General features: G+C 43.1%; 2 protein-coding genes across 4 annotated transcripts in view; both read left to right on the top strand.

Annotated features, from left to right (window-relative positions):
• Nucleotides 1–1,608: 1,608 nt before the first annotated feature.
• On the top strand, nt 1,609–10,471 carry NSUN4 (NOP2/Sun RNA methyltransferase 4). 3 transcript variants are annotated; one of them, XM_054981814.1, is made up of 6 exons: nt 1,609–1,729; nt 3,491–3,894; nt 4,307–4,461; nt 6,020–6,174; nt 9,266–9,390; nt 10,033–10,471. In XM_054981814.1, the coding sequence occupies exons 1-6, from the start codon at nt 1,616–1,618 to the stop codon at nt 10,307–10,309; spliced, it is 1,230 nt and encodes a 409-aa protein (XP_054837789.1). In that variant the 5' UTR covers nt 1,609–1,615; the 3' UTR covers nt 10,310–10,471. The 3 variants fall into 3 exon arrangements, with proteins under 3 accessions (XP_054837789.1, XP_054837791.1, XP_054837790.1); XM_054981816.1 differs by lacking the exon at nt 1,609–1,729 and adding an exon at nt 1,741–1,867; XM_054981815.1 differs by lacking the exon at nt 1,609–1,729 and adding an exon at nt 1,885–2,995.
• Nucleotides 10,472–13,497: 3,026 nt separating this feature from the next.
• The window catches only part of LOC129330427 (fatty-acid amide hydrolase 1-like), a 28,092-nt gene continuing 23,628 nt past the window's right edge, over nt 13,498–17,961 (top strand). The window contains exon 1 of the mRNA XM_054980456.1: nt 13,498–13,818. Within this exon, the coding sequence (XP_054836431.1) occupies nt 13,651–13,818 (168 nt within the window). The 5' untranslated portion in view covers nt 13,498–13,650. The remainder of the gene's footprint in view (nt 13,819–17,961) is intronic.

The following is a 17,961-nucleotide window of genomic DNA, read 5'->3' as shown; positions in this document are numbered from 1 at the left end:
TGAGAGTCCTTGCTGTTCTTAACCTCAGATCTGTAACTGCAACCTTGTCTGTGTAGGATCTTTTCTAGGCAACTGAACGATGGGTGAGGGGTGCTTGCCTCGTGCTGTCATATCATGTAAGGATAAGGCAGAAGTAGTGTACATATGAATCTACTCACGTTCAACCCCTGCCTGAAGGGAAAGCATGTCTTAGGGCCAAACAACATGTTCACTGAAAGTTTTGTATCAGTTACCTGATATTTGATTCATTGCGACTTTTTCACATTGGGAAAATGGCACTGGGGCATAGAAGACTTAATCCCCCTCATGCTGGCCCCAGTCCAAGTTGGGTCCCTATGTGCCAGATAATTGAATTTTAAAAACTGTTGGAAGCCCCAGATATAGGACTTCTAGAGCATGTCTGGAATCCCATGTAGTATGGAGGACTCAGGAATGTGTTGCCAAGGAACTAAGGGATGGCAATTCAACAGACTTGATGAAATTCATCAATTGATGGTGGGGTAATTATTTCCTGCAGGACTCAGCTGAACAGGTGGGGATTTTTCATGTTCTGCAGCAGACGATGAAATTCATCAGTTGATGGTGGGCGCAGAAATGCATCTCAAGTTCTCATTCCCACCAGTGTACTCACCTTATGTGCAGAGCTTTAGAAGTTACTATATGGGTGCTGCTAGTGGGATGTGTTAGCAGAGAAGAGCAAGTCCAGTAGCACCTATAAGACTAACAAAATTTGTGGTAGGGTATGAGCTTTCGTGAGTCACAGCTCATTTCTTCAGAACAGTTGTATGTTGGAAAAAGGATATACAATTTATAAATAAATGAAAAGGGACATTGTTTTCAAGAACTCTCTATTTGACGAAAAACCCAGGAGCGCCTCCATACAATTGTTTTAACATATTTAGGATCAGCCAAGGTAGAGAGCCCTTATTGTGTTCCATCTTTTAAGTAGCAGGACTATTAGTTGGCAATGGTCTCAGTTATAGGGATATGCCTCCCTTCCGAACTTTTTAAAAATCACCACTAAAAATCTTTTTGACCTGCTGTTTGAAAGCGATTGGACACTGTGGCTTGAGATTCTTGTGAACCGCTCTGTGACTCGTTTGATCGAAGAACGGTATTGGAAACCTATTTAAAAACTTGTAAACGTTTAGAGCCCCAGATTAATAGGGCAGCACGAAGGAGGCAGTAGGAAAAGGGGTAGACTTAAAACGAGATGGCTTGACTCAATATAAGAAGCCACGTCACGTCCTCCAATTTGCAGGATCTATTAAAGATAGGACGTTTCAGGGGTCCTTCCTTCATAGGGTCGCCATAGGTTGGAGGCGACTTGACGGTATATAACACACACGCGAAGAAAGACAACAGCGTACGTTAGCCTGCCGCCATTTCCTCTTCTTTGCGTGATTATCATATTAAGGCAGGCCGGGTTGTAAGGAGCCATTGCCCCATGAGCTCTTTGCTATTTCCTATAAATGGAGGGAAGTAGTACCCTTGCGCCTCAACTAAGCCCCCGGCTACGACACTACCGGGGCGGAAAAAGCTGCTCCTCCTTCCTATGAAAGCCTCTCTGCGCAGGAGGGAGGAGCTTGCGGCGGGGCAGGTGTGGGAGCGAGCTATGGCGGCCGCAGCCATCGCCACACACGCCGGGAAGAGAAGGCGCGAGCTCCTGGGCTTGATGTGGGTAAAGGGGTTTTCCATCCCCTGCAGGCACCAGCACAAGAAGAAATGGGTGAGCGGCAGGGAGGCTTTGGACGGCCCGCCTCGTCGGCCCAGGGCAGCACTCGAGGAGTTCGTGGCAGTTCTATAAAAATAAGGGACCTTGGCCGCTTGGGCGGGGCGATTTCTAGCTAGGGTTGCCAGCCTCCAGGTGAGGCCTGGAGATCTGGAATGATGACTGATCTCTACATATCCGTTCCCTTGGAGAAAATGACTACCTTGGAGGGTGATCTCTGTTACGTTGTTCCCTGCCGAGGTCCCTTCCTTTTCCAAACCCCACCCTACCCAGGCTCCAGCCTCCAAATCTCCAGGAATTTTCCAACCCAAAGTTGGCAACCTTATAGCCCCCCTTTCATCCCGCCTCTGTTTTGAAGCTACAGTGAATGCATGAATACTGTGTGAAGTGTACGCTTGATTTTTCTTAATATGTGTAGTCAAGCAATTTTCATGTTACATGAAACGTGTATGACTGAACGTGTGATTTAATCTCCACATATATCCAGGTGCTGTTCCCCAGTTTCATTTGTAAAGTGAACCTGTGTTGACTCCTTGCAAACAAGTGTATGTGCATTCTCCAAAATGTGCCATTCCTGTATGCAAAGACTTGCAAAATTATGTTCACTTTGGGGCCCATGATAAGTAAGAGGAACCTCTCAGTACCATCTTGTAAGATTAAGATTTGTAGGAGTCTTTGTGGCCAAACCCTGTGTTTGGGATTCTTTGTAGTAAATCACCTTGGTTTGTATTTATTTAATGACATTTTTATTCCATTCCTCCTCCATGATTTCTGCTCTCCCAATTTTGTTGTTACAACAATTCTGTGAGGTAACATTGCAAGGACTAACTCGAGGCTAGTCAGTGAGCACAACTGCATAAGAATTTGGACTCAGGTCTGAGGCCAGCATACACTGGTTCTTGTTTCTTGTTGGAAGTTATGGATGAGCAAAATCTGGGCAGAAGAAAATGAGAATTACAATAAAATTACATGAGGAATAGGTATAACTATGAAAGTATGAGGGGCAAGAATGATTTAAATAGGAAATGCGCATTGCATTTCTTAGTGAGGTCAGTTTTTTATGATCATCCTAAATTTAGTAGCTAAAACTTATCCCAATTTGCATAGAATAAAGCCTCACAAAGGAACATATAGGATTGCTGCCTTAATTTCTTCGGCCATTTTGGTAATGTTTTATGATATTAAAATGTGTGTGTTGGAACATTGTCCTCTGGTTGCAACAGATGGATAGATTGATATATTCAGAGAGCATGCTTTGGAAAGGTGGGTTGGTTGGTTGATCTTTTTCATTTATTCAAGGTTAATTGTAAATGTTAGTGTCTAAGTATTTCTGGCTATAGCTACTTTGCTAAATTTTTTGTTACTAATAACATAAGGTAGAGAATAATGCATTTCAGACTGTGCTTTCTGACTTAATAGACAATGCACAGTTTTAAGTGCAGAGCTGGTATTTTCTCTAAGGTACAGAATCAGTTTGCAGACTCAATTACACCAAGTAGATTAGCCATGGCAATCCTGCAGTCAGTGGTCTCTCATCAGATTAGCAGCCAGCCCTCTTGAGCCTTTGGTTCTACTCCAGATGCTCAAATGCTCGTTGATACCGATGTGATTGGGCCCTCCTGTTGTGGTATGAGAAAGCAACCCCCCGTGCTGCTGTACCGTTTTCTAGGCCAATCCCTAACCTAGAACTATTGTTTCTTTACCACTGTTGGGAAGCCCATTTTTTTCACATGTCTGTTATTCTTAATCCTTTTAAAGGCAACCACCCGTCCTAAGAACTCTGCTATCAGGCTGGCTCTGCAGAACTTTGACATGACCTACAGTGTGCAATTTGGCAGTCTCTGGCCCTCAATCCGTATTGGCCTTCTCTCTGAGCAGAAATACGGAGCTCTTTTCAACAATTTCTCCAATATAGAGCAGGTCACCAAGGAACTGGAACATCTGAATGCTGTGGATTTCATTCGGGAATCTCAGAAAGTAGTGCAAGATCTGGATTCCACAGCAGCGCAACAGGCTAGTGAACCAGCCATGTCAACAGGAACTCTGCTTGTACCTGCTGAGTCCCAGCCACAGCCACTTCCTTCTCTTTCTACATTACTCAGTCCCAACATCAAATGTTACACATTCCCCAAAGGAGACATCAGCCTCTTTCCTCCTGCCAGGTGCATAGCAGACAATTTTTTGGTACTTTTCAGTGTTTGTCAAATTGAAAATGAATTTCATTCATGTAACCTAAAATTTCTGACAGATGTCAGTGGCAACAAACCCCCTTTCTGATGCTGATTAAGGGTTAATGTATTTAGTTTTTGATTTAGAAGCTTTTTCTCTTAATAACGAGGAGTATGGATACTGTCTTCCCTCCCAGGATAAAGCAAGGTAGATTGAAAGAAAGCAGATTGGCACCAGAAGCCCTCAGAGGACCTTGCAGTTTCTCTGTTGTCCTTAAAGTCCCACTCGCAAATGGATGCTTAAGCATGAATGACAGCTGGAATATTTAAAATAAGAGCCATTGTACAGTTCGTATGTTTTGCACATGTCATTGATTTAAATGTCCTGCTTTACCTTCTTTTGAAGACCAGATACACTTGGAATCCTGGGCTACTATCTCTTGGATGCTGCATCAGTCCTTCCTGTATTGGCTCTCAATATGCAGCCTGGTGACTTAGTCCTTGACCTGTGCGCAGCACCAGGAGGGAAGATGCTAGCACTTCTACAGACTGGATGTTGTCGTAAGTAAAATTCTTCCCATCTTTTCTTCTGTATGGATAGTACCTTTCTGGTGTAAGCCGGGCCAGTTAAACTGTTTTTCTACTTTTACCTGGATTAGGTTTTCAAAGGCAACTTCCATGGAGAGGCTGAACTGGGAGACAGCCACCTCCATGGTTAGTGTCTTCTGTGTAAAGTCTTCTTAAACTTTATAGAAGCTATGGGTTGGGGGATATTTCTAAGCATGCTTGTTCAGACACAAGATTCACTGAGCTGAGTCAAGAGGAGTCTTGCCCCTTAACAAGTAGGTTTGGGATTGCAGCCATATCTTTAAAGTTTGCAGCCTGCCTTTCTACTTCAAGATGCTAAATATGAAATGTGAAGGTGCCTGTGTTTGTATTTTAATGATAATGTTGTTGTACATGGCTTTAAACTTTGATCAGATCTCATAAAACTTACGGCCTCAGTATTACAGATTGGTTTCTCTTGCTAGTGTATGCCTTGTGAAAAGCATGAAAACAGTAAATGTTCCTCTCAGTAGAGTATCCTCCTTTTTCTATCTCAAGGGAAAATTGTAGTGAAAAGTAGGGCAACTCAGTCCTGTGGGTGGATTACACATGCAGTAGAATGAGGTGGCAGATTGCAGAGGAAGGTGAATGGAGTACAGCATATTTTGGAATACTTCCTACATAAAAAAACTTCTTGCAAATAGAAAACCAGCACAGAGAAATTGTCACAACTCCTTTCTATTTTACTTGAGGTGCTGTTTATGTTTTATTTGCAGGGAGTTTATATTTGGAATCCCTCTTCCCTCCCGCAGTATGATGTGGTACTTCACTGTTCTATCACCTCATTCTCCTGCATGTGTAGGCCAAGCATCAGCCACACTGAATAGGATTTCCTTCCAGGTAAGCATATATAGGAATGTAGCCTTAGAGATGCTGTACTATGTAAGCTGGCTGATTTATTTCAATCATTTGGAGCCATCTGCTCATCGGGTGTTCTGATATGATGCATCTTGCTTGCTACTGCTCTTTGCTCACATCATACTGTGATTTAGGTTATGTTGCTGAATCCTCATGGGCTGCCTTGAGATAGGGAGTTTAATATGATTTTCTGGGCCTCTCAAGTTCTATTTCAAGAACTTTCATTCATTTATACTTGCTGTATTTATACCTCACCTTTTTCCCTAGTGGGAATTCAAGGTGGCTTACATAATTATTTTCTTCTCCATTTTATCCCTACAACAACCCTGTGTGGTAGGGTAGGCTGACAGTGTGTGACTGACCCAAAGTCACCCAGCAAGTTTCATTGCAGAGTGGGGAATCACACCTAGTTCTTCCAGATCCTCATCCTACACTTTAAACACTACACCATGCTGGCTCTCTCTGGCATTCCTTTAGCTCTCTGGAGGGAGAGCCGCATAGAAGAAATGCTGAACATAACTTGGTGCTTTGATCGTGCTTGAGAGAAAGAACGAACAAATGTCATGTATCAATCATGCACAGATTTTGTCTTGCGGTTTGCAAAAAGAGCAAGAATTTGGCTATCCTTGGTTTATGTTGCTTGTCCTTGCTACAGGAGAGTTAGCAGCCAATGATATCTCTACTTCTCGCACTGGCCGGTTGAATGGAATTCTCCGTAGCTACATTCCCAAAAACATTTGCGACCTAGTGCGAGTCACATCGTGGGATGGAAGGAAGTGGGGAGATCTGGAGGCAAACACTTACGATAGGGTAAGAAGATCCAGAGGAGTTAGCCGTGTTAGTCTGTAGTAGCAAAATCAAAAAGAGTCCAGTAGCACCTTTAAGACTAACCAATTTTATTGTAGCGTAAGCTTTCGAGAATCAAGTTCTCTTCATCAGATGCATAGTACAGAAACTGGTCAAATATAGAAGAGGAGGGGAGGAGAGAGAAGATGCAGTTAGGGGGGGAGAGGGAGGGTGCAACCAAAACATTCCTTTGCTAATAAATGTAAACATCTCCTTTTGGTGTCCTTTTGGGGTCAGTTGGCTTGGGTGAGGCTTCAAAGGAGTTTGCCCTGTTAGTTTGCAGCAGTAAAACAGCTAGACCATCCAATTCCTATGTAGTACAAGCCTTCGATAACCACAGCTCTCCCCGTCAGATGCATCTGACAAAGAGAACTGTGATCCCCGAAAGCCCACACCAGGCGCCACTGGGCTCCCCCAGACCCCGCCTCTGTAAAGGAAATCTGTTACCTGTGATAATGTGATAACCATTCATAGTCCCTATTCAGTCCCAGCTTGACAGAATCAAATTTGCATATGAATTCCAATTCAGCAGCCTCCCGTTGGATTTTGTTTTTGAAAGGTTTCTGTTGAACTACAGACTTAAAGGTTAGTACCTACTCAGAGTGGTGAACAAAGTCAGTGTTGTTATCTCCACAATGGAGCTGGGGCTGAGAGGCTTACCCAGGGCCACTCACTGAGTTCATGGTAGTAGTGGAGTTTGAACCAGCAGAGTTCTGATTTGCAACCCTACTTCTTCACCACTATTCTATAGAAGCTTGAGTCTCAAGGATATCTCCTATTCTGGATGGAGTTACACTTTCTCCTAAAGAAACAGGTAACATGGAAGTGCTTCTGGACCCAGGCCTCCTGTGGCACAGTTGGCCACGGGTGTCTTTTACCAGCCTTGGCTGATGAGCTGGCTGCTACTCTTCCTGGGTGGGAAGATCTTGCGTCTATGGTGCATGCCCTAGTAAACATCTAGATTAGATAACTGCAATATAGTATGTGTGGGGCTGCCATTGGTTCAGAATACTGCAGCCTGATTGTTGACTGAAGTAGGTGGTTGAATTCATATCACTCCCGTCTTCTTCTATCTACACTGGCTCCCAATTTGCTTCTGAGTTCAGTTTAAGGAGCTGGTATTGATCTTTAAAGTCCTATTATATAGTTTGGGGCCCTCATACCCTATGGATTGTAATCTCCCATATGAACCTACCTCCCATATGAACCCACTCTCAACATCTTCAAAGGCCCTGCCTTGGGTGCCCCAACCATCTGAGGCTAGACAGGTGACAGCCTGAGAAATGACCTTCTCAATCCTGGTACCAAAACTTTGGAACTCCCTTGTGGCAGTCATGTCCAAAGTTCAGCCTCTCTCCAGCACTTTGCATCAATCCTCGGTATTTTGCCCTCAAGCAAGCCCCAGAGACTGACCAGCCAATCAGAGTCTCTGGACTTCACTGGATGGGAGGGGGATGAGCTGTATTCACTTAAAAAGGGAGAAGTGCCCTTTGGACAAGGATATCGTAGCTCTGGATAAGATCATAAGGTGAGATAGGCTTTTTCATTGGGGCTTTTTAAAAGCTAGGATTTTGGTGTTTGGGTAGGGTAGGAACCTTGTTTTAAGATATTAAACAAGCACCTTGTAAAGGGCTCCAGCCAAGTTTTCTGGTACTGTTTCTAAGACCAGGTTCTTTGAAAGTTTAAAAGAGCAGCAGAGTATTTGAATAGAAGCTGTGTTAAAGAGGTTACAGATGAATCTTAAATGCTGAGGAGCCCTGTCGGGAGGAAAAGCATTAATTCTCCCCTCAGCATCTGTGTTTTTAGGTTCCAGTTCCACTAGTTAACTCCCAGCAAAGGGATGAGGGGGAACATAACCTCTGGAGAGTGGAGTGTGAGCCAATTGTACGTTTGTTCTCACTATAGAAAACCACAAACATTTCTACAACTTAGTTTCTGTAAACAAATATTTAGTTGTTGTTCTGTTCCATCTCTGTATTGTCTATCAAATCAAAATAGCTACGGGAAAGGAGTTTCTAATCACCTCACTATCAAGCACCACCATTATTAGAATCACAAATAAGAGCCTTTTAGGGAACACAAAACTACATGCAGCCATCCAGTTAATAAAAATATGTTCCCTCCCTCCTTTTATTGATATTGTGGTGGCTGTGCTTTAAACAGAAAGAAAATAGAGGCCAGAGTGTGTATGTGGGAGGGGAAATAGGACAGCTTTCAGTCAAGGAAGCATTTTACCTCAAGAGGTCTCGCTCCTCCCCGCGCCCCCCTCCATCCTTCTCTTTTCTTATTCATATCAGGGCTACATCCCAAATAAAATCAGTGGGATCCCAAGCTATGCAGCCGCAATATATACCGAGTATATCGTATGTGATGAAGGGAGCTCTGACTCTTGAAAGCTCATACCCTGGAAGTCTTTAAGGTTATACTGGATCCAAATCTTGCTCCCATATACACCAAAAGATGTGACAAATAGGTGCTAACCATCACACTTTCCCCAAGAGGTCCATTCTATCTCCCTCTTGAGTCTTCTGCCAGCAGATGAAGACTTTTTATTTAGTTTGGTGTAACCACAATAATTGTTATTGGCCCTCTTCTTTGGTTTTGGTGTTGTTTGTTTATAAGCTTTTATTGAATTATAATATCTATTACTTTACATGCTGTTGAAATATTTTAATATTAGCTACCTTGGGGACCTTATTTGGGTGGGAAGGTGACATAAAAATATTGTAAATAAATAAATATTTTTTAAAAAAACCCCTAAGAACACTTTCCTGAGAGTAAGCACAGTTAAATAAAATGGGATTTACTTCTGAATATACCTGTTTAGGATTGTTTTTATAATTCACTAGACCAACTGCAAAGGAACCTTTAGTTTTCTAAATAAACTTCGGCCGATTTCTAGTCCTCACAGCTACAGAAAAACAGCTTTAAAACAGTCTTACCAATGAAACAGGTCAGAAGAAAACTGCCTAGTCATGTACGGCTGGGAGGAAATGGGGAAGAGGTGGGAGAAATCTTGTGATTTTAAGTTGGAGGAATATTTTCTTTCATGCAGGTACTCGTGGATGTGCCATGTACAAATGATCGGCATTCAGTCATGGAAGAGGATAATAACATATTCAAAAACATGAGAAAAGGAGAGCGACAGATGTTGCCAATGCGCCAACTGGAGTTGCTTGTGTGAGTGATCCTGACCTTATGCAATAGCCACTGAGCCATGCTACTCTGTAATTTATGAGTTGGATTCAACTGTGTTGTAGAATAGGGCTCATGACCTTAAAAGGAAGTCCAAAGAAGTTACTAGCTTACAGTATTCTTGTCTGTTTGTCTATCCACATATGTCTGTCTTAGTCATTTATGGCTTTAACACATAAAAGAGCCATGTTCTTAAATGCATCCCTCCTTGGTCTTCTAAAGATTCTTATTTATCACTGCTGACCAAGCAAAAGAAAAGCTTGAGGTTCCAGCCAAATTGGAGTTTCTATGAGAATTTAATTATTTGTGTATATCATAGTGATTTATTGTGAACTACAGCTCAGAATATGACAATAGAATGAGGAGAGGAGAGCAGTGCTGTCAGGTGAGCTGTAAGAGGAGCAAAATGAAGTGGTAGGTTAATGGGACACTGGGAAGAATCAGATTCTGAGAGATTAAATGGTTTCCTTTGTGGTAGGAGAAAAGGTGGAAAGTGGAATTTAGGTCAGTGGTAAGGCTGGGGCTTTTGGGTGCTTTTTATATTGCCTCATGATACATTGATGACCTAGAGGCTCACCTCAGCTTTAAGTCATTCCCCACCGTATTTTTCTTCTTTTCCTTCTCCAGTGCTGGAATCCTTGCTGCCAAGCCAGGGGGAGTGGTGGTGTACTCAACATGTTCCTTGTCTCAGCTTCAAAATGAGTATGTGGTTGAGAGAGCGATGGAGTTACTAAGCATCCAGTATAACATCAGTGTCCATGTTGAAGACTTGAGCAGTTTCCAGAGACTGTTTGAGGACACGTTTTATTTCTTTCCAAACTGCCGACTTGGAGAGCTTGTCCTTCCCCACCTCCTAGCCAACTTTGGTCCCACATATTTTTGTAAATTGCACAGATTGGGATAGAATAGACAGAATGTGCTATAGATAGAAGGAGGACATGTACCCAGCTTTGTTTCTGACACCTGTTGTTCAGTGTTACTGGCAAGGATGGGGATAATGAAACTTACAAAAATGAAAGCTTGCACCGTTATTTTGAGCAGATTTAATAAAAACATTGTCCAACTACTGTTTTTGGAATTGTCCTAACTTGGCTATTGGCAATTTATACCTTGTTTCTTTTTAAAAGAGTGCAGTCAGCTGGTGGTTTTCAAACTTCAGCAACTCAAAGACTCTCATTTTGATTACAACATTTCCCCCAACTCTCCCCATCATATGTTACCCAAATAGCCTACATGCGTGCATCCCCTCAGACACAGTGTCCTTGCGTGTCAAACACACATACATATATAGATGGGCTAACTTCTTTTAAAGGGACCCACAGCCAAGTCCTTACCACGATCCTGGAATTGGGTGACACTAGTGAATAAATGCAAGTAGACAAGAGTGTAACTGACACAAATACAATGGTTTATTAAAGAAATAAGAATTACAGTGATGATAAATGAGGTGACTACAATGTGATGATAAATGAGGTGACATGACTACAATGTGATGATAAATGAGGTGTGACATGACTACAGTACTAAAATAAATCCTAATACCCAACAAATCCTAACCAAGATCTATCCTAAAAGTATAAAGGGCAAATAGGAAACATACAAATCTGACATGAAGCAGAAATCATGGAAGGTCTGATAAAAGATGCAGAAAAGAGGATTGGAGTGAAGATAGACCAGCTCCTCTCCCCCAAGGTTCCTGCATTGACATACAGGTGCAGTAGTGGGAAGTCCGAGAGGAAAGTGCTGTGAAGCATTGGGGTTTCTGGGGGGGTACGTTTATTATAATAACAACATTGGACTTACATACCACCCTTCAGGACATCTTAATGCCCACTCAGAGCGGTTTACAAAGTATTATGTTGTTATCCTCACAACAAACACCCTATGAGATGGGTAGGGCTGAGAGAGCTAGAAGCTGTGACTCACCCAAGGTGACCTCGCTGGCTTCAAGTGGAGGAGTGGGGAATCAAACCTGGTTCTCCAGATAAGAGTCCTGCACTCTTAACCACTACACCAAACTGGCTCGCACCTACTTAAAAGGTACATAGATTGCAAGGAAAATAAGATGCTAAGTGGGATGCTGCAGACATGTCTTACTCAGGATTAGTTTGCAACTAAAAGCTGGTAAAGGTATGGATTAGTGTTTGTGCAATGTAGATCAATGCGGATGACGGACTTTGATCAGAATTGGATTCAGGACAGCAAACATTTAAATTGTATTGAGAATGAATTAAAAGTATTATTCTTTGAGACTGATGGGTTTATATGTCAGAGTTATGTAACCTATATATCCTTTCCATGAATGTAGGATTAAAGGGGTGTCAAATGCTTGAGATACTGCTATCAATTTGGACGGGAGACAGTAAGAGAAATGTGTTGATGATGTGCACTTTCCCAGGCAGAGGGTGCTGTTTGATGTCTGTTGTCCTTTGAAATGCAAGGAAGTGTTCTTAGAATGCTGACTTTCCCCTGGCCCTTCAGCTGTCATTTGGCTGCTCTGTTGATTTCAAAATTCAGCAGAGACCAAATTAAGAAATAATAGTGTTTTCTGGGAGACTGCATTAGAGGTCTCAGCTGCTCTGCTGGGTGCTGATCCTACAACCCAGTTTATGGGATTCACATACGTTGCCTGCATTTGCCATCTGCCAGGCAGTCACTTTTCAAAGTACACTTGGCAAGCTTGCACATGTTCTGTGAAGGCTTCAGTCCTCAAACCAATATAATGAGACAATTATTGCTCCACTTTAACAGCAAGTTTAAGAAAAATGTTTTTATTGTCTGCTTGAGATCTGGAAGGGTAGCTAATCTTGGAGGGTAGTTAATTCTTTGGGGTCACAGCTCAACAGGCCCTAACCGAATCAATGTCATTCATTGAATGGAAAGGTCTTTACAACAGATACAGCAATATATTTCCTTACTGGAGAAAGAGTTCTAGACAGAATGTAACTGAATAGAGGTGGGAAGGGGCATGGGAAAACAGAAATGGACCATAACCTGAAAACTATAACTAGCCATTATTGTTTACAGTGGAAAATAACCAGTTCAATTGTACTGTATTAGGACTGTACTACCCTAGGTCCACCCAACCAATTAGAATTCTTAGATCTGCCCTTCAGATAAAAAACTACAGGTGACATGGAGTAAGGATCCTGGTTAGGAGGGGATGGAACTACAAAGTATGTCTGGTGGGCCTACACTTGTGTTTCCTATAGTTGGCCTACTGGATCAACTATGAAATCCCACAACACTAGTACTTTACGTAAGTCTCTTGATGTCAAGTTGTATGTTTATGTGTATAAGAATCCTGCAACCTAACCTATGCAGTAACCCAGAAACAATGAATTGCCAGTGGATTTTTGCACCCCTATATTATAACTTTGATTTTTATCCTGCCCGTTGGGAGGAGCAGTTGTTGTGATTTATATGGTCCTTTTCTGCCCTTTGTGTCCTTACCAGGACCTTTTAAAATAGGCTAGCCTGCAAGTGATGAGCCCAAGGTCAGCCGGTAAATTTTATAGCAGGATAGCAATAATATATCGATCCTGTTCCAAAAAAGTTAATGGTTAAACCTATTAATAAGCAGTCAGGGTGTCAGTCAAATCTATTAATAAGCAGTCGGTCTCAGTCATTTGTCAACTGAAGTGCAAATGTGCTTCAAAGGCTGAAAAAATACGAGTCGGATCTAGCTATAATGTAAATATGTATTGCAAGGACTCTGAAATAAAGTAAGACTGGGATAATTTGATATTATTTGGAAAGCATGTGTTCTGAGATTCTGACATTGTTATGATGATCTAGTGCCTTTGCTTTCATGTAATTATGTCTTATTTTTCCGAACAGGATTTGTTAAAAAAATCAATGCCGATTGGGTATTGACTAATATGACATTGTGTAATTTCCTAAGCGCAGATCTGGGTGATATCCCTCGGGGCTCCCCCCCCCCCCCCAATCCCAAAGTTTTGCAGAAGAAGCTCACTCCCGTCATGCATCTTGTCATAGACAAAGGTTGTTGTGTTTACAGGATTCGATCACAGTTCTTACAATCGATAGAAGAGACTCGGTTTCTCAACTTCCGGCGCACAAGCGTATAGAAACTCCGAGCCCGATTTTCCCAGGGGCAGTCGGTCCTCTGCCGGTGAAGTGCGCAGGCCTTTGCTGCCGCGTCTGTGTTCGGAAGCGAAGCTCGTCCGCTTGTGGTGCCGGCTGGAGAAGGAGAGGGACGTTTGTTTGCTGCCCGGCGCCGGGATGTGTGTGAACCTGGTGTCCGCTTTCTTGTGCTGCTCGGCTGCCGCGATCCTCCTGCTGAATTGGCACAGGAGGAGGACCGTCCGAGGGAAGATGAAAGAGGCAAAGTGGAGGCGAGAGCGTGCTCTGGAGCAAATGGAAAAGGCTGTTCGCAAGTACAAAGAGCAGGTAAGGGAGCGGGAGGTGGAAACGACTGTTCTCCGGTGTATGCCTGAAGACGCCAAGGAATTCCAGATCGTCCTCAAGGCAGGGAGCCAAAGGCTCTCTCTCTTCCATAGCCGGTGGGTCAGAGGCCTCTGAGCCCTTTTAACCGTCAGCGGAAGGAACGCAGCTGGATTCTGTGATGAAAGTAGCCACATCCAGTTCTCGAGATGGCTCCTTTACGTTCAGAAAGGAGCATTTCATTTTCCCCTTCGCTTTTGTGTTGGTGGGAGAGGCTGCACCTCCCGCAAGTCTCCCTTCTGTGCAATATGTGCACATTCACTGGTAGACGTAAATTCAGCTGAGTTTTCTCCTTTGAATTTCAGGTTGTAGCTTTTATGGTGTAAGAACCTTCTATAGGCAATCAAAGCCCCTAGAGAATTCTAAGGAAGCATCCTCCTTATTTCTGAAATCTGCTGGGTTTGAGAGGAAGGTGAAGATGTTCTTTTGTTAGTAGATAGTACAGGAATATTCTTTCTACAGAGTCTGGTTTTTCCAGCAAATTGTATTTATTTATTTATTTATTTATTTATTTATTTATTTATTTATTTATTTAAAATTTGTATTCCGCCCTCCACGCAAGCGGGCTCAGGGCAGATACCAACATATTAAAAATACAATTAAAATACAATTAAAAATTCATATTCATTAAAACAACATATTTAAAACAAGATGGTGGATAACCTTCACAGGGAGGGTTTTATACACCCCCTCTTCGCCCCCTGCCCAGGCCGGCGGAGGCCCAGCCTCAGCCATATGCCTGGCGGAACAACTCTGTCTTGCAGGCCCGGCAAAAAGATAGTAAGTCCTGCCGGGCCTTGATTTCAGCAGACAGAGCGTTCCACCAGGTGGGAGCCAGGACTGAAAAGGCCCTGGCTGTAGTCGAGGCTAGGCGGGCCTCCTTGGGGCCAGCGACCACCAACAGCTGTTTGTCCCCTGATTAGAGTGTCCTCTGGGGAATATATGGGGAGAGACAGTCCCGTAGATATGCTGGTCCCAGTCCGCACAGGGCCTTATAGGTCAATACCAGAACCTTGAATCTGATCCGGTACTCCACTGGCAACCAATACGGCTCGTGTAAGAATGGTGTTATATGCACCTTATTTGGCACTCTCATAATAACACGCGCCACTGCATTTTGTACCAGCTGTAATCTCCGGGTCAGGCTCAATGGCAGCCCCGCGTAGAGCGAGTTACAGTAATCTAGCCTACAGATGACCGTTGCTTGGATCACTGTAGTTAAGTCACGGGTTGACAGGTAAAGGACAAGTTGCCTGGTCTGCCGCAGATGGAAAAAAGAGGACCTGACAACCTCTGTGACTTGTGCCTCCATTTTCAGGGAGGCATCCAAGATCACCCCTAGGCTCCTAACCCTTGGAACTGGCACTAATGGTGCCCCATCGAGGGCTGGGAGCTGGAGTCCCGAACCTAAAATTAATTTTGCTCATGCAATACCAGTGAGTTAAAACAGTAATGTGATCTCTATAACTGATCTCCATAAAACTGATAGATTATCAAATCACTGTAGACACTTTGAGCAGGTTAGGATTGTTGTAATGTGTACAAGCAGCCTCCAGGGAACAGCTTTCTGCTTTGCATGTTCTTCAGCCTTCGCCCTTCAGGGTTCCTGTAGCAAATTGGTGACTGCTGAGGCAGGGTTGAGAGGCTGACTACAAATGCAGGCTGAGCCCAAGTGAGAGCTGAATAAAAACCTGTTCTTTTTATATAAAGCTGGCATGTCATGGTCTTCAAGATACAGCAAGGATGAATTATTAGGTCATTTCTGCAGTAGTTTTTCTAGTTCTAGTGTGCAACATTACGTTTGCATGATAATATATTCTTGCTGTATATTAAATGTTGGAGCAGATGTGCAGCATGTACTCTGATGCAAAGGCTGCATATTCTGCACTTAATTAGATATATATGGAGTCATCAAATTACTCCCATAGCAAATTACTCCCACAGTAATTTAAAACAAACGGGGAATCACATGGCACCTTAAAGATTAACAGATTTATTGTGACTTAAACATTTGGGAGACTTGAGTGTGTCTTTACAAAAAGCTTATACTACAAAAAAGCTCTAAGCCTGTAAGGTTCAACAAGACTACTTTCTGTTTTTGCAGGATTTAATACAGTTCCTACCTCTCTGAAGCTTGTAATTAAGGCTCCAAAGTATGATAATGGCAAAAGTTGCACCCCTCTTCCTATTTCTGTCCTTTTAACTGCTGCATAGAGAAAGCCACTTCTGTTGAACTTCTGATTTTTGGCAAGTTACAGGAACAAGCCCTGCTGGAAAGGTGGGGGAGACTCTATGAAAGACTGCCCCCCCACTGCACCTGCCAGTGTGCCTTCAATAGTAGTTTGCTGCACACAAGTTTTGCAGGTGAAGCTAAACATTGCATAGAGGTGTGTTTGGAAAATATTTACTTGCTAAATTTTTGTTGGTTGACTTATTAGACACTCCGGTTGAGAGCAAACTGAGGTAGATATAGCACAAGAAAATCTGCTTCCCAGTGATTTCCAAAATTTTAAAAATAATTCAGTTTGGCATTTCTATACAATCACTATTCTGGTTGTACACAACTGGAAGCTGCTCAACTGGTTGGGTAGTTGGAGCTTTCACAGTAAGGAGTGTTTGTTTCATTACTAATATCAAAGTTGCTCAATAGAGTGCAGGAAATTTAACCCTTGAAATTGTAAGATTTTATTGCCGCTGCAGCCATGCCTCTGTTTAAGCCCTGGTTGTTCCCTATCAATATGGTAAGAGCAGCACTTTGTTAACTATTATAGCAAGGGGAAGCTGAAACAACCACTTTGTCTCACATTTTGTTCAGCACGAATGAACAGGGAGCCTTTATTTATCAATCAGTTTTGCTCTTTATCTGGTTATATTTTGAGTATTCGTAGCATGGTGTAATTATGTGTGTGCATTCTCAGAGCCAAGCTACAAGGAGGAGCACATGAAGGGAGTTGCAATGCTAGCCAGGAAGCTGAGTTTTAAAAGAGATGGGCAGGCTTTGTCAATTTCCCCTCTCTACAGTAGAGATGGGCATGAAACGGGAATGAAATGAAAATGAAATGAAATGCGTTTCATCGTGTTCTATGAATCACTTAACACAAACTTCCACGAAATTGTCCCATTTCGTGATATGATTTGTTAATGATTCGTCAGAACTCGGGGCACTTCAATGGCCCCCTTCATACCCAGAGATACCAAACTTGCAGGGAGACTTCAGCAGGCTGTCTTCCACCCACCCTCCCAGTTTGGCCAAGATTGCAAAATGTTGACCAGAACCCACAAAGCTGGGCCCCAGAACCAGGCATTGGCCCTGAGACTGGGCTTGGCACCCTCACCCAAAGACCTTCCCTGCAAGGACAAGTGAGGAAAATAAGAAAGAGGTTTTTCAGTCTCTTTTGAAGCAGCAGCAAATCCATCCAAAAGCTCCCAACTCCACTCTCTCTCACTCCAAATCGCAGCAACAGATCCTCCCTCTTTCTCTGTCTACTGGAACTAAAAGCACGAGGCAGAGAGAGGTGCCTTATATAACAAACACTCACACAGAGCAGAACAGGAGGTCTGTGGTTGTCCGACAGACCTGCCTAACAGGGTTTGGAGGGATGAGATTGCTGTTCCCATGACTACAGAAGTCCCGTCTCCTCAGTTGCCTAGGGAATTAACCCCTCTGCTCCTTGCTGTAAAGGGCAGAATGGAAGCTCTCCAGTTGGCAAAGAGAGCTGCCTATCAAGGTTATGTAGACTAAGATTGAGGTTTCCAATGGCAACAAAAGGTCTGCAGACATTCCGGGCCTATGTTGCCTAGGGAATCAATGAATTGGTGCCAGCCTGTCTGGCATCATGAATCGAATGAATTGGGCCAAAAAGGCGTGAATTTCGTGAAAACCGTGGCCCCACAAAATGCATTTTTGCGAAACACAAATCGGCCCAATTCGTTATGAAATTTGATTCGTATTTCAATTTGTGCCCATGTCTACTCTACAGAGCCAAGGAGATTGCTGCTCAGAGGGTTTGTTAATTTCCTCTTTGCCTCACCAAGATTACATCAGTTTCACCTCCCCTTCTAGGAGGCAAAGAGGAAATAAACAAACCC

This window comes from Eublepharis macularius, chromosome 5 (genome assembly GCF_028583425.1).
Source record: "Eublepharis macularius isolate TG4126 chromosome 5, MPM_Emac_v1.0, whole genome shotgun sequence".
Classification (NCBI taxonomy): domain Eukaryota; kingdom Metazoa; phylum Chordata; class Lepidosauria; order Squamata; family Eublepharidae; genus Eublepharis; species Eublepharis macularius.
Note: the sequence above shows the minus strand (reverse complement) of the source record. Positions and strands in the feature narration are given on the sequence as shown.